This window comes from Sturnira hondurensis, unplaced genomic scaffold, assembly GCF_014824575.4.
Source record: "Sturnira hondurensis isolate 20B ecotype Veracruz unplaced genomic scaffold, ASM1482457v3 Scaffold0005329, whole genome shotgun sequence".
In the NCBI taxonomy this organism is placed as follows: Eukaryota; Metazoa; Chordata; class Mammalia; order Chiroptera; family Phyllostomidae; genus Sturnira; species Sturnira hondurensis.
This window is the reverse complement of record NW_028077960.1, coordinates 496,713-518,191: the sequence shown is the minus strand read 5'-3', so window position 1 is coordinate 518,191 and position 21,479 is coordinate 496,713. Positions and strand designations below refer to the sequence as shown.

The window sequence follows — 21,479 nt, the reverse complement described above, 5'->3', positions numbered from 1 at the left end:
TATAATGAATTTCCTAACCTCTGCTCGGTCTAAGCGTACCTGTTGCCCATGACAATTTCTGAGAACTTTAATAAACAGTAAGACATTCAAACGGTGTACATAGAACTATTTCAAATTGTCTGATTAATGGTTCTCCTGGTCAAAATAACTTTTGTTTAACATAATTGAAACTATGGGAACTTCCGTACTTTTCCTGGTTACCTTCGTATTGATTTTTTCTGCTTAACTGATCATGCTATGCACCTGTAAATGTTAATCACTACCAGAAATGAAAATATAAAAACCTGCTTGTACTTGCAATAAATGGAACAGTGCTTCACCTGCCTTTGAGCTGTGTAGTTGCCTGTTACCCAGCGCGGACGCCTACTCTCACCTGAGGGACCCTTAGATAAGCTGCAGCCGGACCGCAGCACTCCACAATCCTCCACCTCCCTGGGTCTGCCAGCTGCTGCCTTATCAGGAGTCCTCTCTGCCCTGCTTCCCATCTCTGCCCATCCTACTGGTCTGGATGAATGTGACTTCTTTAACTCCTCAGTTATTGGACTTCCATACGGTTCGAATCTCTATCAGTTCTAGTTGTTTTTGTTTCTAAATTGTTGTTGTTCTTCTTTTGGTTGTGCGAGGAGGCACAGTATGTCTACCCATGCCTCTATCTTGGCTAGAAGTCCAGGGTGAAGATTTCTTTCTGAAGTTTTGGTATGTAGTGTTTTTAGAATCATTCAGCTGAAATTGCTTTGTAACTCAAATGGTGGTTCATTTTGGAGGTTATTTATCAGTCTATTTTATAAGTACCAAAAGACAGAACTTTCTAGTCACCCACTTTCTTTTTTTTTAAGATTTTATTTATTTATTTATCTTTAGAGGGGAAGGAGAGAGGGAGAGAAACATCAATGTATGGTTGCCTTTTGTGTATCCCCTGCTGGTAGTTAGGATCCTGCAAGGATCCAGCCTGCAACCCAGGCATGTGCCCTGACTGGGAATCGAACCGCGATCGTCTGGTTCGCAGGCCTGCGCTCAATCCACTGAGCTATGCCAGCCAGGGCTCTAGTCACCCACTTTCAGTGAATTTCAGCTTAAGTGCTCTGAGGCCAAAACATACATACTCTTCATGATCTCAGTGCTGTGATGCTGGGTGCAGCCTACTGTATACCCAGTTGGCCAAAAAGTTAGTTTGGCCCCCACCACCCTTGCCTTCATCCCCCGTCTTCCCAACCCTATCACATGGCTCCAGTTCATGTACTTGTCTTTAAGTTCACTCAAAGCCATTTTTTAATATTGTATCATGACATGTCATATCAGTGTGAGTTAAGAAAAACTCATAAAAATTGTTGAGTGTTTGTGTGGCCATTTTCATATTGAAGGTGGGTGAACATAAGTAATATTTTCAGTACATTAGGCTTTGGTGTTTCAAGAAGGGTGAAAATGTCAGTACACAGAGGAAATGATTTGCAGTGTGTAGGAGCAGGTGTTGTGACAGACTGAAGGTGTCGGGAGTGGTTTGCAGCATTTTGTGTGGGAGGTTTCTCATGCAGAAATGCCCCAGGGGAGAACAAACCAGTTGCAGTGGAAAGCCATCAAGTCCAGATGTTCACTGAGGACAGACTACATGAGGCCATGTGGGAGACAGGCCACATACTCAAAGTAAACAAATCAATTGTCAAAAATCATTTGCACCAGGATGGTAACGGTAATTGATTTGGTGTTTGGGTTCCACACTTGTGCAGTATGATAAAAAACCAACCACCATTCTTGACAGCATTTCCATGAGGGATTTTCTTCGGAAACACGAGGAAATTGTTTGTGTTTCCAAGACAAACTGTGAGGGTGGACGAACAGTTGATACTTTACAATAATGTGGAACTGGAGAGATCATGGGGCAAAAGAATGGATCCATCATCTGCCATTCAAAAGGGCAGTCTTCATCCAAAGAAAGTGTTGTGTAAATGGTAGGTTAGGGTTAGGTTTAGGAGTAGAGACCCTGTCTGTAGGCCCACACTCACCCTGCCCTTAGTGTCAAACCAACTGTCAGGTTGAAGTGAAATGTCCAAGGTAAGGCCAGACCATGGAAAATTAGGTGAGTAGTGGGTGGATGGGAGGTGGGGGTGGGGGTTGAAGTGAGTGGGGGCAGGGAGCAGCTGCAGTTGGTCTGTGAGGAGCTGCAAAGGATGCTCAGACTTTGTGTGGTAGGAGTGTGAGGTCTCCACGTGAGCCATTCCTGTGGGACCACTTCTCGTGAGCATGTTACATAGACTGTGTACCAGCTTTGGGAGCGCATGACTTCTGGTCCCAGTTCAGTGAGCATTGCCAGGGCCAGCCTCATAGGCTCTCAGGAGGCAAAGCCGAGTCTGAAGTCTAGGTACTTTCTTGGTAAATGTTGTAAGCTATAAAAACAAGAAACATTACAAGTGACAAAGCAGATACCCTGGGAGGCTTCATCCATGGGTTTGGTCCCCAGTAGGGAGAAAACCTTCTGATGTTTCTCTTTCACATCGATGTTTCTCTCCTTCCCTTCCCTTCTATCTGAAATCAATAATCATGTGTCAGGTAAGGAATAAAAAAAATTTTGCTGATAATTTAACCTAGATCATATTACATTTATCAGTAACTGTGGGAAATTTAGATGATTATATATTTTTCTCTCCAAGAATATGCTGCTACTTTCCTGTTGTTCAAGTGTCTTTTTGAAAAAAAGATTTTATTTACTTCAGAAAGAAGATGAGAAACGGAGAGAGAGAGAAAAAAAACATCTATTAGTTGCATCTCAAATGCCCCTGAGGACTGAACTCTCAACTCATGCCCAGATTAATAAACCAGCCGGTGACTTTTAGATCTTTGGCACAGAGATCATCCTTCCAGGTCATTGGAGGGGGTGTCCCCCGTTGGTGAACCCACTCAGGCAATAATGGGGTGGGTCATGCTTAGGTCTCCCTCATGCAGGAGAGGGCATCATGGGGTACTCACTAAATGTTTGACATCTCTGTGTATTGAACTCAGCTCTGGTTCTAAGAAAAGTGTGACCTCTGGGAGCTGTTAGCAGCCTTCCTTATGCTTAGGCAGATGTAGATGTTTACCCTGTTCTCACCTTGAGTCTTGCTGGACTCCTACCCAGTGGGTCCATGGGAATTTTGTGCTCCTGGGACATTGTAGACATTAATTAGGAATGGGTGGCCAGGAATGACCAACATTGTGCATGTCTATTATTCCTTCACACTTCACAAAAAGTTCGGAGACACAATAAGTAATAATTTTGAGATGGTGTCAGTGGTGTATTAAACTCTGTGAGGCCAGGGTACAAGGAGAGAACATTACAGTAGCTGCTATGTTGTGGGCTTCATGATTGGCATATGCAGACTGGGTGCATCTCTGGGAAATTCAGTTCTTGACAACGCAGAAAAGGATTAGAGATCAGCAAGAGTATTAGTGTGCAAACAGGGTTTATTAGTGATACATTCCTATGAAAGAGGACAGGTCTTTCTGAGGTGGGGGTGAAAGGCAAGAGCTTGGGTGACAAGAGCACCAGGCCCTTTGTCCTGAGAACTTATATACTTGCATTAAGTATACAAGTATATACTTAATATGATGACCAGAGGTAGGCAAGTAACCAAAGTTGCTTTGTTGGCTTCTTTTTGGACACTGTGGAAACCCTCCCACCTATCAACCAGAACTTGGACCTAACACACAGTTTAATTCCAAGGCTTTCTTTCCCAGACACTGCAAACAGTACAGAGAATTACAATACATAGAATTCCCTCCTCCCATGCTGCCATGGTGTTTCTTGTGATGTTCTGAACACCTGGCACTTTTACCAGATAAGTCTCAGGATGGCTGAGTCAGTGGGTGAGACAGGTCTCCCTCTTTTCCTCATTTTGCTATCTATCCTACCTAATAAGAAAATGCTCCAGCAAACTGAGCCAAGGATGGAGGGGGTAGGGGGTGGTAGGAGGAAGAATTTACATATTGATTGGTGGGTAAAAGTGGTGCCAGCTTCCAAGGGGATGGACTACGCAAACATAAGTATGTGTGGGGGTGGTTAGCCTGAATCCTTGCTTCAGACTTCACTTGCCTGTCTTCTAAAACAGATCCATCACAGAGGACAGTTTAACTTTAGGCAGTTACCCTGTTACCAATGGGCTCTTTCTGTAAGCACTAGGGACCCTCTCATAAAACAGACAGTGGCAAGAGGCATGAAATTTACAAAAATTTTCACGGGTACGTTCCCTGAGCGCTGTTGAACCTGTCCCATCTTCAAGGCCTTGGAATCAATACAGTTTGAAAGCATTTCTTTCCCAGATACTGGAAACAATACCTAGAATTTCAACCTGTCAGGATGGTGTTTCTTGTGACGCTGGAACATCTGGCAATAGAATTGCACAAGGCTCAGGACTGCTGAGTTAGTGCATGACACACATCTTCCTCGCCCTCCCTGCCTTGGCTTCCCATCCGTCCTAACACACCAGTGCAGGCAGATGCTGTTTCCAGTGTCAGCTCTCAGCAAGGGGCGGGTGATGGTCTTGTTTCACAGGTCACTCTCAGTACCACCTGCCTCTGTTGAGGAGGCTCTGAGGATGCCCAGGCTCAGTGAGAGGGTGGTAATCAGGAGGGAGGCACATCCCCAGCCTCATGCTTCCTTCTCAGGGCAGCTGAGTCTATGTGGGGAAAGCAGTGGTGTCAACTCAAATTCTGAATTTGGCTACAGACCCCTCTCTTGTCCTTATCTTCCTTTGTGCAGCACTAAAGACCAGGAAGACATGGGCACTGAAGGCTGTTCAACAGGACTTTTGAGCTCAACAATCCTCTTGCCAGATTCTGTCTGTGCTGACTCAACTTTGAATGTCAAACCGAAAGGCTTAAGTTCCACTTTCCATTGCACAGACTAGGAAGCAGGGACAGAGAAGTTGAGAATCTGGCCTTAGGTCACACAGCTGGAGAAAACAGAGCTGAGACCCACCCACTATGGACTGATGTGGAACCTGTATGCTGTGCACCAAGAAATGCTGACCCTGAAAAGGCAGCAAGGAGCGAGGAAGACCAAGTGCCCAGACTGAGAGGCTCACGTGCATGCACAAGTATGCACCGCTCCCTGCTGTTCACCTCTGAGGCTCCAGAGGTTGTAGGAAACTAGAAGAGCAAAGAGAAGCCAAGGAAGGAGGGGTAGGGAGCTGATTAGGAGAAAAGGCTGCTTCCCAGGAGTCTGAGGAATTCCCTTCCTGGGTGAGTCTGTCTCAAATCCCGCTCTCTGGCCAGTAACCAAAGTAGACTGACTCCAGACTTCCACATTTACAGGAGTTGAATTTCTATGGCTGAGAGTATGAATTCCTCGGGGCTCTTCAAGAACCCACTGCTTTCAGTGATGGAAAAAAATGAGGGATGTGTATGGAGACAAAACGTTTTAGAATAGGTCAAAAAACCATGAATAAGTTTGGTGCTGTAATCCCCATATCACTATGGAACTGTTTGTCGATCTCATTGTCATGAAACTGGAGGGTTTGTTTCAGCAGTTACTCCTCTACTAATTACAATCTTGGAAAGAGTAAGGGGATGTGGACTTCAATGGCTATTGATATGTGATGTGATGCTAATAACTCGCTCACTCTGCCTGCAAACATACACCTCCTCCCGAGTGTGCTTTCTGATGTCTTATGAGATGTGACTGCTGTGTAAAGCTTCGTCCACACTCCCTGCAAACATAAGGCTTCTCCTCAGAGTGTGTCCTCTGGTGTCTGATGAGTTGTGACTGCTGTGTAAAGCTTCGCCCACACTCCCTGCAAACATAGGGTTTCTTCCCAGAGTGTGTCATCTGGTGTGCAATGAGACCCGACTTTCGAGTAAAGCCTCGACTGCACTCACTGCAAACATAGGGCTTCTCCCCTGAATGTGTCCTCTGGTGTCTGATGAGATCTGAGTTGCATGTAAAGCCTCGCCTGCACTCCCTGCAAACATAGGGCTTCTCACCAGAGTGTGTCCTCTGGTGTACAATGAGATGTGACTTGCATGTAAAGCCTCGGTTGCACTCCGTACAAACATATGGCTTCTCCCCTGAATGTGTCCTCTGATGTCTGATGAGATCTGACTTGCATGTAAAGCCTCGCCTGCAGTCCCTGCAAACATAGGGCTTCTCCCCTGAGTGTATCCTCTGGTGTGTAATGAAAACTGATTTCCAGGTAAAGCCTCGCCCACACTCCCTGCACACATAGGGCTTCTGACCAGAGTGTATTGTCTGGTGTGCGGTGAGAACGCATTTGTATGTAAAGCCGCGGCCACATTCCCTGCAAACATAGCGCTTCTCCCCTGTGTGTGTCCTCTGGTGTCTGATGAGATGTGACTTGCGTGCAAAACCTCGTTCACACTCCCTGCAAACATAGGGCTTCTCCCCAGAGTGTGTCCTGTGGTGTTTGATAAGAACTGCCTTGCAGGTAAAGCCTCGCTCACATTCCCTGCAAACATAGGGCTTTTCCCCAGAGTGTGTCCTCTGGTGTATGCTAAGAATGGACTTACAGGTAAAGCCCCGCCCGCACTCCTTGCAAACATAGGGCTTCTCCCCTGAGTGTGTCCTCTGATGTCTGATAAGACATGACTTCTCTGTAAAGCATTTACCGCACTCCCTGCAAACATAGGGCTTCTCCCCTGAGTGTGTCCTCTGGTGTCTGATGAGATGTGACTTCAGTGTAAAGCCTCGCGCACACTGCCTACAAACATAGGGCTTCTCCCCAGAGTGTGTCCTCTGGTGTGTGATGAGAACTGACTTCCAGGTAAAGCCTTGCCCACACTCCCTGCAAACATAGGGCTTCTCCCCAGAATGTGTCCTCTGGTGTACAATAAGATATGGCTTCCGTGCAAAGCCTCGCCCACACTCCCTGCAAACATAGGGCTTCTCCCCAGAATGTGTCCTCTGGTGTGTGATGAGAACTGACTTCCAGGAAAAGCCTCTCCCACACTCCCTGCAAACATAGGGCTTCTCCCCAGAATGTGTCCTCTGGTGTGCAACGAGATGTGACTTCCGTGTAAAGCCTCGCTCGCACTCCTTGCAAACATAGGGCTTCTCCCCAGAATGTATTCTCTGGTGTATGAAGAGGTAGGACTTCCTTGTAAAGCCTCGCCTGCACTCCTTGCAAACATAAGGCTTCTCACCAGTGTGTGTCCTCTGGTGTCTGATGAGAGCTGACTTCCTGGTAAAGCTTTGCCCACAGTCCGTGCAATCATAAGGATTCTCCCTAGAGTGTGCCCTCTGGTGTGCAAGGAAAACTGACTTCCGGGTAAAGCCTCGCCCACACTCCCTGCAGACATAGGGATTCTCCCCTGAGTGTGTCACCTCGTGTACGATGGGATGGGACCCACCATTGAAGCCTTGCCAACACCCTCCATGCACGATTGTCACAATTCTTGACATTCCTCCTTTCACAAATAACTTGCCTGTGTCCTCTGGATTCTCTTTCCGGCCTCCGTGGGGCTCTTCCTCCATCATCCTTTCATGCTCACTAGAACTCATTTCTTCTTTGGAAGGTTGGGAAAAGGGTTTTGAGATTCTCCTCTGACTGATCCTTTTAACCAAAGGTTTGGACCTTTCTTTGATCTCTTGACCTCCAGTTTTATCGTCCCAGCTGCGCATACAGGTAGGTTCCTGCTGCCGATTCTGATCCTCTGGACAGGGTTCCTGTGCTTGGAGGGGTTTTCTTGCAGATGTTCCCGGGAGAATCTGACAGGGATGATTGAGTTGCACGTGATGCCTGAGGAATTTCTGACTGGAGAAGGCCAGCGAGCAGGAGGGACATGGGTGCACCTCTGGCTTTGGTTCTGCTGAAAGAGAAAGGTTTGGTCAGGGCAGATGTTGATGAGAATGCCTGGGCCACACGCATTCCTGTCCCATCAATCCTTCTTACTGTGGTGATAACACAGCCTCTGTCTCCCACAGTGTCCACTCGCCGGCTATGTTCCTTCTTATTTTGATGTAGTGCATCTCCTTCAGAAGTCCAGAGAGCCCACATCAAGGGTCTTTTCTAATATTGCCCAGAATAGGGATTTTTGGAGCATGAGAGGCTATTTCACTCCCTGTGTTGATGGAACTGCATTGACCTTTCCCATCCACAGGTATCTTCTAAGTCATGTTAAAGAGGAAACCCACAGGCCCCAACTAGGAATTGCTTCTCTCAGTTTTCCAAAATAGCAAAATAAAATGTCCTTCCGCAAGCCTCACACCAGATATTTATGCTTCATCTCATTTAGTGTTACCCCTTTTCAAATACACACTAAGAAGACCTGTTTCACCATATCTCAGCCACATTGCTTACAGGCCTGACTCCTGTACCTCTCTGTCCAATCCACCATGCTCTCTCACTTGGAGATAAAGTAATCTGAGGAAATTCCCCACTGGACTTTATTTTCCTAAAATTAACAACACATAATCAGAACAGAGAATTACTTCACTCATGAAAGTTCCCAGTGTCTCAACTTGGGTCGAGGGAACTGCATTTCTGGGCTGCTAAGCACCTGTCCCATCTCCGTTCTTACCCTCTATGCTGAGATGAGACCCGAGTGACCCTCAGCCAATTTAACACCCCACCTCTTTTCCTCCCTGTACTAGCTGCTCCCTCTGCCTGGGATCCTTTGCCCCACATCATTTTGTACATGTTATCTCCTGAGAGAGCCCTTCCTGGACCACCTGCCACAGCACACCTCCCCTCACCCTGATCCCTAGGCAATTGTCCTGGATTAGTTTTCTCCAAAGCACTAACCACTGTGTAGTGTTATGCACACGCAAGCACATGTGCCTGAGTTTCCCTCCTTCACCCGTCAGCTCCTCAAGAGCAGTGATTCTGATCCTCACAGTAATCTGTATTTCCAGGTCCCAGGATGCTGTGCCTCACAAAGGAGGACCTCTCGTGACGCTTTACTGAAATGATGAAGAAATGGGCCCTGTCTGAATGGTGTGGCTTGGTGGGTTGGGTGTTGTCTGAAAACGGAAAGGTTACAAGTTCGATTCCCGTCAGGACACAGGCCACGGTTGTGGGCCAGTTGTGGGTGTGCCATAGACAAGCAGTTAATGTTTCCCTTGCACACTGATTTTTTTCTCCCTCCTTTCCACTCTCTCTAAAAATAAATGAAATCTTGTTTAAAAATATTTGATTTATATATTTATTTTCGGAAAAGAAGGAAGGGAGGGAGGAGGAAGGAGAGACAAATCAATGTGTGGTTGCCACTCACATACCTCATACTGGGAACCTGGCCCAAAACCCAGGCATGTGCCCCAACTGGGAATCAAACTGGCAACACTTTGGTCACAGACTGGCCCTCAATCTTCTAAGCCACAGCAGCCGAGACAAAATCTTTAAAATATAATGAATGCCTACAAACAAAAACGTTTTACTTAGAACTATGGAGGAAAATTATGATGAAACACCTATAAAAGTGTCAGAAAACTGCCTTGGTGAGAGAACTGGTTAGTGCTTGAAAACTTTTTTTCGTGCCTCTCAGTCTTTCAGCACTATATGCAGTAGTGTATTTTGGTCATGAAATATTTTAAAAATAAAAATATAAAAACTTTGCCTAAGAGTCAAAGGCATATGAATGAATTTTGAACTTCTGAAGCATCTCAGTTGAAACTTTACTGACTTTAGAGTGGATTTTACTCTACTTAAGAGTCGGATCATGAATATTTCTATGGAAAATTCTCTTTTCTTTCTGTTTTGAAGAACAGTGGTGCCCACCTCTTCCGGCTGCGAGTTCTCTCTTCCACTTGCTGCCCCACTTGCTGCCTAGCTCCTGGCCATACTCGTTCCCACACCAGACCAGCAGCTCACAGCCCGGCCTGATGACCCGGCACGTTCGGTAGAAAATCTGCCTGTGGTATTGAAAGGCCACCAGGTTCTGCTCTTCATCATCCCGGGCACAGTTCACATACCTGAGATTGAGGCAGATGAAGGGAAAGAAAACCACAGTGATGAGTTCCCAGTACCTATTACATCATGTCCAGCCCCTCGCTGATGCTTAAGGCTCTCAGGCTCTGGTGTTGCCCACTGCCCTTAATGGTCTTGGGGAACCTTCTGTTCAGTGTCTGAGCGTCTGTCAGCATGTCATGTGAGTTCCTACCTCCAAGTCCTGCTTGCAGTGTTCATCCTGCTCATCACTATTTTCTAAACCCAGCTCCAGACTTAACCCTCACCCTGACTGGCCATAATATCCAGTGATGTCTGGCTCCTCCAAGCCCTAAATCAAGTTGTCTCACACCACAGAACCTGGTGCTTGATCTAGGGCTCTGCTTCTAAATTAGCTAATTATCCAGTAATCAGGCCACATCTGCTTTCCTGTGAAAGGCTTTTCTCCAACCCCCCTACACTTTATTAAGGGTACCATTCACTTGCCTGCCCAAGGTTACCATAGAAAATTGGAGGTCTGCCCTGGCTGGTGTGGCTCAGTGTGGACTGAGCATGGGCCTGTGAAGGAAAGGGTCGCTGGTTTGATCCCTGGTTGGGGCACATGCCTGGGTAGTGGACCAGGTCCCCAGTGGGGAATAGCATGAGAGGTAACCACACATTGATCTTTCCTTCCCACTCTCTCTCCTTCCTGTCCCCTCTCTCTAGAAATAAATATTATGTTATATTGTTTTATATTTTTAAAGATTTTATTTATTTATCTTTAGAGAAGAAGAGAAAGGGAGACGGAAAGAAGTGTCAATGTATGGTTGCCTCTCTTGCATCTCCTGCTGGGAACTGGCCTGCAACCCAGGCATGTGCCCTGATTGGGAATAGAACCGTGATCATGTGGTTCGCAGGCCTGTGCTCAATCCACTGAGCTACATCAGCCAGGGATAAAATACTTTTAAAAAAAAGAAAAGTGAAGGTCTTTTTGTCTTAATAAAATTAAACAGAACAATAGTAGTTGATTCACATTCTGCTGTCCCTGATAAAAAGAAAGCCCCTCTCAGGAGAAGGGCCCATTCCTCTGCAGGCCTCAGAGCCAAGCTCTAGTCTAAAGTGAGGCTGGGATGATTTGCTGCTGCACAGGTTTAGGCCACCCTTGGTTTCTGCTATCTTGACACTTTGCACTTCTTGGAAATTATACTTAAATGTTTTCAAATGCAATTGTATTATGTATGTCTGCTAGAAGTCCTTCATAAGGACATGGCTTCTGTGATCTGTTTAAATAATGTATTTCTTCACCTAAACTGGAATATAGTAAGTGCTTAATTAATGTTCACTTGATAAATTAAAGTGTAATCCCGTGCCCCTGGGGAATCTAGCCTCTTCAAGGTCCTTTCCACTGTCCACATTGTGTCTGGCAGAGAGCTTTATACTTTGAGAACATATGCTATACTTTTTTCCTAAATGTCCCCTGAAATGAAAGAACACTGTATGGAGAAGAACAGAAAAAAGGAATTAAGGGAGACCATAATGACAGGGAAAGATACATGGGCTTGTGGGGCATGAATGTCCCCTCTGGCAACCAGAGACCTGTTGACCTCACCTCATCCAGTTGGCACAGGATCTGTCCTTTCCATCCACATATTCATAGCAGTTTCTCCCTCTGGCGATCTGCGTTTCACAAAAGTTAAAGACCTTTTATTTTTGTGTGAAGGAGAAAGTCAGAAGAATTATTTTAACCTACTGTTATCAAAGCTCTTTCAGCCTGCTTGGAGATTCAACTGCCAGGTGTGGCCACATGATATTTTTCTTACTCTTCACCTATACATCTGAGTCTACCTGTCCAATCCGAGCAGGAGTCCCACAAGGGAGGAACCACTCTTTTGTGTCTGCACCACTTTGCTCCCACTTACCCTCTGACCCTTAAACAGGAACTCTGTGTGCATGTGAAGTGCACTCAGTACACAGAGCTAACCACCTCGTCCCCTCCATGGCTAGCATGTAGGAGGCGAGGTTCCTCCCAGCCTCAGAAGGAATGTGGGAAGCCAGAGGACAGTGGAAGAGCTAAATAGTTCTCACCAGCCAGGAGTATCTGCTCTTGGCTGCCTCTTCATCTTCTGTGATGTGTCCTTCATAAGGGCCAAAGTGCAGACCCACGGGCAGATCAGCTGCCTCATTCCACACTCCAAGCCCAGCCTCAGGGATGCTGGATGGCCCGATTCTCAATCCAGGGGGCAGGGTGAGTGCTGAGCGGTAGGGATGCCCCTTGTCCACTGCACTGTCCTTTACAACTGTAGGGGGTCCATGCACCACACAGCTGTCGATGAAGAAGTTCTGACACTTCTCACAGTCTGGAGGCAAGAGCAACAGGGGTTAGGGAAGGGTTAGCGCATGTTCCTGGACACAAAGAGCTTCAGAGGGAGTCCGGCACTCACATCATTGACACTCAATCCTGTACTCTATGTCACTAGAGGAAGGGAATGATTTGGGGACCAAAGGACTAGATGAAACTATTGTATCATAATACACTTCTTAGGGAGGATCACTTACAAAGGTAGTCATCATCCTGGGGCTCGACCTCTTGGTACACACAGTCCTTTCTTTCTCGTAGGCTATACATCTTCATGTCCATCTCCTTTCTGCCGAGTTCTGAGTTGGAGAAGGCCAGGTGAGTGAGGTTGGTAGGGTCTGGGGTGCTACTTCCCATTTTGTCAGATAACACAATCTCCTCCCATCAAATTATTGCCTGTCCTTTTGCATACTCTGGTATTTTACTCCATTAACTATTGGTTCAGAAGATTAAGACTCCACACTAACTACAGATGACTGATTCAATTTTAGTTTCTAGATTTTCCCATTGCCAGGTTTAACTCGTCAACCTTTAATCATTCATAAAATATTTATGGAGCTTACATTATGTGTTAGGCATTGAGTAAAGGCCAGGGCACACAATACCAATAAAGTGTGGTTGCTATTATCACAGATGGATTTATTGGACAACTTGCACATGTCACCTGTTTTAAATTCAATTTAATGTTTTCAAACAATATATGAGTGACATTTTCTTATCTTCACTTTACACATTAGCATTCAGGAGCTCAGAGAATTTATAGGATTTGCCCAAAGCTCCATCCAGTGCTACCTTAAGTCTCAGCTTAGCCCAGCTTAAATCCAGGCCCATCCAAAGTCTGCCCCACAGACCTAGGTCATACTTATCAGCGCTTCTATAGGACTTAGAGGACCTAAAGTTTCCAAATTATTTTCTTACTCCATTTTTGTCTAGTGTGCTTTCCAAAGGCACATGCTTCTCCAGGAGGGGACACTGGTTTCTGGGCATGCTCTGAGTCACTTGCAGTCATCAAATTTGCTGTTCCTGACAATGCCTTCAAACTATCTTCATTGCTTAATGGCACCCTGTATGTTGCCTTCAATACAAGAGTCATATATTAAAACATAACATGTATTTAGTTTTTAAGGCTTATCATATATTTTAAATGTACGTCTTTAATACATTTTCAACCCTTAGAAATATCTAGGGAGTATGAATATTAGAGGAGATTGGGCCAATGTAGGTGATGAATTCAAGATTAGAACCTATGCCTTATGGCTCTTTTCTTTTAACTGTCTGTATAATACTGAGCGTGAAGGAAACTGGGAAGAGAGTAAACAAATACTTGGCAGAAACATATCTAGACAATTAACTGGTGATAAAATTTGTAATACCTTAGAAAGAATATTTGTACTTAGACTAGCTGGTTCCCACCGTCTGAATAAAGCTGTACCAGTAGCTAATTGTCTTCAGTGTCCTCATATATAAATGCCAGTTTTTAATGTTAGAGTGAACATGCAATTAAATGATGTTCAACCAAGTACTCTGTGAATTACATAATACAGAGCAGCATGAATGTGCTGCTACCAATTTACCCCTCAGCTCTCTCCATATTTCAATCCCACAGAGATTATCCTCAGTGTTCATTGATCATCATCTAGTTTAATTTCTAATTGTTAATTGTGAAATCATTCACTCAGCAAACATGCAGGGGCCCTCAGGAGCCCTGATCTGGGCCTGTGACCTCTGAGAAGTTTCAGATATGGACCAGGCTCTCAAAGACTTCACAACACAGAGGTAGGCAGGCTGAACAAATGATTCTAAACAAGATGAGAGTGGCCTCTTTAGAGCTCAAAGCTGTTACTTCACCCTATGAGAAAGGGCATTTGAAATCAGTTTCAGACAGATGAGTTTCTGTTGAATGGGGTGTAACCTATTCAAAGACCTTAAGTCATTTTATTATTTGTTGTTCCTCAATCATGACACCTGAAGCTCCTCAGGGGTGGGAGATGCTTTCTTTGATTACAGTGGGAGGCTCTGATCCTGGGGACTTTACATTCTTCTTCACCCGGGCTCATCCACTGTACCAACTGCCTACACATCGAACGCTTCCCTTATTCAGAAGGTCTTAGTGCACCTCTCACTTCAGCACAGCAGAGAACTTTGGCTGAAAACGTCAGTCAGACGAATGTAATGACATGTATAAGACAATGTGAAGTTTAGAAAACGACGAACGTGTTATTTTTTAATTTAAAAGAAGATTTTGTTTATTTTTTTTGAGAGAGGGGAAGAGAGAGTAAAAGAGAAGGAGAGAAACATCGATGTGAGAGAGAAACATTGATCAGTCACTTCTCACAAATACCCCAGTCAGCAACCTGGCCCACAACCCGGGCATGTGCCCTGACCAGGAATCAAATGGGCCATCTTTTGCTTTGCAGGATGACACCCAATCGAGTCACGCTGGCCAGGGAAAAACTATGAATGTTTTAATGAGCTGGTAAGTAGTTTAGAGAAGAAACTGTGGATTAGACTGCACAACCACTGATACTGTGATCTTTGACATATAGTCAAACATTTCTCTATCTCTGAAAGGTCACTTTCCTCATTGTAAATGGTGACAGTTACAGTACTTTCCTCATCAGGTACCTGGAATGTATAATTGAATTTATTCACATAGAACTCTTAAACTCTGAAACATTGTGAGAATGAAACAAAGGGTAGTTACTATTGCCGCCTTAGTTGTTAACTATTAAGACGATGATGAGCCCTGGCTGGGGTGGCTCAGTGGATTGAGCACTGGCCTGCAGACTGAAAGGTCACCATTTCCTGGTCAGGGCACAAGCCTGGATTGTGTGAGAGGTAACCTATTGATGTTTCTCTTTGTTTCTTTCTCCCTCCATCGCCCTCTCTCTAAGAAATCGGTAAGTAAAATCTTTAAAAATTGATGATAATGTTGGACAATGTGTTGAAGAGACCAGGAAAGGAGGGTGGCAGTTCCTAGGGTACTTTCTGCATTTTCCAACTCTTACCTGCATTTCTATCCAGGAGGAAAATTTTCTTGTCAACAGGATTTGGAAATGCTCACCTTCTGGCGTTTACTCTGTGCCCTTCTGAAGGCCATCCAAGAAGGTTTAACTGAAAGATGATGAGAAATCAGTGTTTTGGTTGATAAATGTTTCCAAAATCTGGAGATTCTTATTAAGGACACAGAATTGTGAATGAGAGTAGTCCAACAACAATCCCAGGAGGATTGGAAAATGTTTTCCGAGGTATCATTAAGGCCTAGGCTTTCATTGGGGCCATCAACTAATTTCATTAGAATGATTAAAAAAATAGACAAAGTGTCATCTATACTTCATCCTATGTTCATAAAGCATCTAGCACATTTATTAAAAAATAAATTGGCCTCTCCTGACAAAAATGTAATAAAAGTAACTGCACAGAAATTCTATGTCTTCAACATCCTGTTTTCTTCATTCCAACTGGCTTTGTCCTGTTAAGGGCACCACGACCACCTGGCCTCCTCTCTCTGGTATCCTCCACACTGTGTGCATACTGGTCATCCACACCCTTCCTTAATCATTAGACTCTGGTCAGCATCCACAGTCTGTTGACCACAGAAACAGAATTCCAGCGAAGTTAAAGATCACATCTTGACTTCAGCTGTGTTTCAACCCCAGACCCATGAAAGTGGACTGACCCTTCCAACCAAACACTCCTGATACTAGAGGGGATGACATCATGGCCGACATCAGGAAATGATACAGTGATCAACCACTCCTGGCCCTGGCCCTCCCTACAGCTCCTGTAGTCTCCATGGTTAATACTGTTCCCATCTGCCTCTGTTCAGGCCATTGGGCAGCCAGGTGTGGGGACACTCCTCACCAGCCAGACCTGTCTCACTCTTGTGATGACAACTCTTCTGAATTAGTTATTACTTATTCACCTGTATGTTCTTATACATTTACTGTTCATTAACATATTTATAAATCTATATGATTATACTGCACACTTGAAAGTTTACAGGAATAGCCCCTCATTGTATGATACACTATTCTGCATCTTGCTTGTTCAATGGACAAGCAAACCCTGTCCCCTGATTAACTCCTGAGATGCAGCCTGACCTAAACCAGGTCCAAGTCAGGAGGGAACCAGAGGGCAGCTCTGGTTCCTCCTGCCCCTCACCTTGCTGCCTTGGAGCCCATTCTTCATCTGAGTTCTCAGGGTCCTCTTCCTGGAGCTCGGTGGTCTGCCTGGGATGGTGACACAGGAAAGCTGGTTTGGGGGGCCCTGAGACCTGGAAAGAGACAAAACCTTTGTCCTGAAAGCAAAGAGCTTGGAGCAGGAACAAGCTCCAGGAAGCCCGTGTGATCAGCTAAGATGGGATGGGAGAGTCTACAAGGAGTTTCTGTGAGCGCTGCATAGTCAGTGCAGGTGCTGCTCTGATGTGAAGGAGCCAAGTCCATGCAAGAGGACTTGTCCATGCAAGAGGCAGCTGCAGGCAGATGAGGCCCCTTGAGCCACAGCCAGCCTGGCAGCCTGTCAAGTGACCACCAAGTATCTCCTGCCCAGCACCCGAACTGTAGATCCTAGGCTGGTGAGCCTGTCAAAGTTCCTCTTCACATTCCAGTACCGGCCTTTCTTCCAGTCTCTCACCTCCACTCACTCATCTCTGGAGAAGTAGGGGGAAAAGTCTTTCATAGCTTCTTCGGCCTGGAAAAGGAGGAAACATCAGAAACTCAGTGACGCCAGAGAGAATGCATGCAAAGGGCTTTCCCTGCCCCGGGGGGTGCGGGGGGGGGGGGGGTAGGGAGCAGGCTGGGGCCTCAGTGGTCCTTGTGTCCCAAGCACTGAGCCTGTGTCTAGGCCGAGTCCTGGGTCCCTGAGCGGCTATTCCTCCTGGGTGAATTGGGGGGCCTGCTCACACTCTGGCCCTTCTCTCACTTCCCTGCCCTGGTCCTGCCCCACAGACCCAATTTCTCCCACCAGCACTCTCCACACACATCCAGGGCAGGGTGTCTGCGGAGCTCTGTCCCCACATTCCCTCCCAGACCCTCAGCTCACCTGAGGCGACCACCCGGTTTGCCCCGCTTCTCCCTCAGGGCTGTCCTGCGGGTTCCCGACAGGGTTCTTGGTGTCCCAGCCCCGAGTCTGAGGCGCTTGTGGAAGGACAAGAAGCTGAGAGGGCCGAATGCCTTTCTCCAGGCTGGCGGGGCGCCTGGAGAGGGAGACTCGGGGGCCCTGCAGGAGGAGGGACTGGATGCCCTGGGCCCAACTACCAGCAGACACGCCCACTGGGGGCGCCCTCTTTCCCGCCCTTCCCTCCCCTCTCCACCCGGGAGTCTGAGGCCCCCAATGTCTGGGCGGGCCTGTGGAGGCTCAGGAAACGTGCTTTCCCGGGGAAGGGCTCGGAGGGTCACCCGGGGTTCTGGAGAAGCCTGCACAAGACGCAGGCGCAGTCTCCAGCACACCGCCGTCCCTCAGGCTGAGAGGCTTGGGGTCCCCCAGGACACGAGCCTGCGTCTTCCAGGCTGAGAACACTCACAATGCCTGTGGGAGAGGGTCAGACCCCTGCGGCTGAAGAGATTTGGGGCGTCTCATCGAGGGGCTTCAGGGTCCCCACCATTGAGTTAGTTTCCAGGACGACGGCATTTAGCGTCTCTGAGTCTGGGGAGATTTGGTCTTTCTGGGCGACTTGCAGGTACGGTGCCGCGGGCTGAGGGGAACTGGGGTTTTCAAGCTGTTTGGGGGGCTAAGTGTTGGGGGTTAGGAGATGTGGGGTACTCCGGGTTAGGGCACGTGGGCCCCTCGATGCTGAAGGGATTTGGGGCCCCTCAGGATGAGGGCACCTACGGTCTCTTAGGCTGGACTTCGAAGGACGCCGGCTAAGGGTTCCACATGGCAAGGCTCCCCACTTACCGGGGAGCTCAATCTCCCGGGGCCCCTGCGGTGGTGCCCACTTCGGCGGCGCGTCCTCCTGGAGCTGCCGGGCTTCCGGCCCTGGGGAGGTGTGAGGGCTGCAGGCTGTGCGAGGTTCCGGCCTACAAAGCTGTGGGAGGATCCAGCCAATCAGTGCTGCGATCCCAGTGCCCTACCCGCCAATAGGAAGTCAAAAGAAGCTGAGAGGGCGGGGCTGAGGGGCAGAGCCCTCTGGGTTCTGGACTGGACAGCGGAAGGCCTGCCCCTCCCCTCGGAAATTGGCTACTCAGGGTCTCACACCGAGGACCGCGGATTGGCGGTTGCCGTGGCTAGTTTTCTAGCCCCTGGTGAGGAATGCAGCCCACAGGAGCTGGGACCTCCGAGCCGGGGCTGCACCTTAGGGTGAATGTGGCCGTCCTGCTCGAGTGACAAAGTGTCTTTTTTCCGCCAGATTGTGGTCGGGGTCCCCAACTTACACCTAGGTCGGTGCCCCGCCCCCTTTTTTCAAACCTAGAGCTGCATGAGCAGTGAGGACGCGGTCAAGACTGCGTTGCATTCCATGGAAACTTAAAAGTCAGTAAAGTCTGACCACGCAATTCATAGACACAGAATACGTCCCAGAGGGCTCAAATATTTAAACATAACAAATGACATAATAAGAATACTGCAAAACACACTGGGAGAATTTCACATCTCAAGGAAGTGACGTTATGAGTAATGGCTATGTTTAAGTTACTCAAGAGCAAATACATTTCAGAAATAGGAAGAGGAGCTAAAACCAAACAAAACTACATGAATTTAAAAATACTGAAAAAACCTACACTTATTTCGCGGAAAAATAACATCAAATTTGAGGACGGGGGTCCACAGAGCAGGGTCTGTTTCGCTGCTACTGGCTTTCCCGGGATAACGTGGAAAGTGTGTCTCTGGTCCTTACCTCGTTTTGAGCATGTAAATATAACTTGATTTCCATGGACTGGAAATGCGCCGACTAACTGTAATTATTACTGTGAAACCGCAGAAAGGGAAACCTCACTAAAGCGGAGTTGGGGGTCAATGGGGGTGCTGTCCACTGACAGCACCACCCAGGCTCAGTTACAGGAAAGACTGTCACAGGCCCCAACATATAGATGTACCGTGTACTCCCAGGACAAACTGACTCCACGGCAACTCAGCCAGAGAGAAAACATCGTCAATCTGAACTGAGGATTTTCTGCACTGCACTTTCATTTGAAATGACCCCTCCCAACTTCCTCTTTTTTCCCTGCAAATTGACGTTCCTCTCTTTTACTTGTGGAGCTTGCCTATGACTTTTCCTACAGCTTGCTTGCCCTAAATTGCATTTTTTTTTTACTGTTTCTGAATAAACCCCTTATGTGTTGGTAAAATAACTGCCCGCTATATTTTTAGGTCACCACAGTTTGGCGGCTCATATGGGGATCCAGAGGACTCCTGACATCTCTGAGGCTGATGAGCAAGCAGGTGCAGTGCTCTTGCTCTGAAAGACTCTGGGAAGGGTCCTTTGGTGCAGACTTCCCAGTGATTATTTTGAGAATAGCCACCTGGAAATTACTTCCTCATACCCTCGGACCCAGAGATTCCACTTTTCAAAATTTTCTCCTAGTAGCCCTGGCGTGGTAGCTCAGTTGGTTAGAATGTCCTACCTTTATGACAAGGTGGTCAGTTCATTCTCCAGTCTCCAGGGCACCTTCAAGAAGCAACTCGTGAATAAATACATAAGCAGAACAACTCTCTCTCTCTTTCAAATTAATAAATGAAATGAGAAGAACAGCGTACACACATTCCCTCCAGTTATGCTTCCCTGTGCATGAAATGAAGTATGTCTAAAATACTGTGGTCCTGCCCTGGCTGGTGTAGCTCATTGGATTGAGTGCGGACCTGCAAACCACACGATGGCAGTTCGATTCCCAGTCAGGGCACATGCCTGGGTTGCAGGCCAGTTCCTGGTGGGGGACTTACAACAGGCAACCATACATTGATGTTTCTCTCCTTCTCTCCTTCCCTTCCCCTCTAAAAATAAATAAATAAAATCTTTTAAAAAATAACAAATAAAATATTGTAGTCCTGGCTAGTGTGGCTCTGTGGATTGAGTGCTGGCCTGCCAATGAAAAGATCGCTGGTTTCATTCACAGTCAGGGCGCATGCCTGGGTTGCAGGCCAGGTCACTGGTTGGGGGCAACTGAGAGGCAACTGATCAGTGTCTCTCTTTGTCCTTCTTCTCCCTGTCTTCCCCTCCCTCTAAAATTAAATAAAATGTTTGAAAAAATTACAAACATAGAGTATTGATCCAACATGTATATAAAAACATAATTTTACAATTTTCAGTAGAGGAGAATTTGTTAAATTATGCTTTGTTCACGCTGAAGTACTATAGAATTTTGAAAATGGGTGAAGATGTATGATATTTCATTAAGGAAATGGAACCTAGTAAGGTGGTTCTAATGGATTTTATCAGAAAATAATTTCTAAGTAATGTTGTTATGTGAGCAATATATCCTGAACAACAAATTGTGTTAAAAAAAAACCAACAGGAAGAAGACATATGCTGAATGGAGTCTCAGGGACTAGTCACAGGCATCAGGGTCTGGGCAGTGTGCAAGGGAAAACTGTAGCATTTCTTTTCTCCTTCACTTAAAACACACCTATCTATAAATATTTTTGGAGATAAAAGAATAGATGAGAAGTAGTTGGTTATATACATATGCATTTAAAAATAACTCAACAAAAATTCTACACACCCTCATTAAATCCAGTGGCCTACACTGCCTTCCTTATCCAAATAGGACCTTGACCACCCAAAGTGTCCAATTTGCATCCAAAAATCTATCCCAGCAGCAACATTTCCATCATATAAAATATACTGTGTCATACAGTTAGTTTGTTTCAGAGATGAAAACCATTTATTATGAAAACAATGAATTTTATATTTAAGTATCAGATCCAAGGTCATTTATAGAAATGCTAGTAAGAATATTATAAGCCCTGGCTAGTGTTGTTCAGCTTCTGTGTCTGGCATCTGGCAATTAGGGTTCATTGTCCAGCTCAAACTCTGCAGTCTGTGGAGTCTTGGTTACAGATCTGGGTCCTGTCTCTGAGATCTGTGGCCTGGCTACAGATATGAGTCCTGTCCCCAGGTCTGTGGCCTGGGTTTGAAGCTATTTGGCTATGGGTCTCAGACCTGGGGTCTCTTTGGGTGTGGCTTTGGGGTCTATGGGTTTGTGTGTGGGATCCATGTGCATTTCTATAAATTTATAGCCATTGGCTCCAAGTCAATGCCAAGAGGAGCCCCAAGGTTGGGATGTAGTGAAGAAGGAAACTTTAGTGCAAATACCTTAATTTTAATACAGAATGGCTGT

At 46.3% G+C, this 21,479-nt stretch overlaps 1 protein-coding gene across 1 annotated transcript; it reads right to left on the bottom strand.

Moving 5' to 3' along the window:
• Nucleotides 1-1,844: 1,844 nt before the first annotated feature.
• Nucleotides 1,845-16,441, bottom strand: LOC118987668 (histone-lysine N-methyltransferase PRDM9-like). The gene is made up of 9 exons (XM_037046900.1): nucleotides 16,369-16,441; nucleotides 15,269-15,318; nucleotides 13,123-13,279; nucleotides 12,405-12,503; nucleotides 11,934-12,205; nucleotides 11,458-11,525; nucleotides 9,702-9,895; nucleotides 7,336-7,794; nucleotides 1,845-1,897 (listed from the first exon to the last, which is right to left on the bottom strand). The coding sequence occupies exons 2-9, from the start codon at nucleotides 15,302-15,304 to the stop codon at nucleotides 1,845-1,847; spliced, it is 1,338 nt and encodes a 445-aa protein (XP_036902795.1). The 5' UTR covers nucleotides 15,305-15,318; nucleotides 16,369-16,441.
• Nucleotides 16,442-21,479: the final 5,038 nt, after the last annotated feature.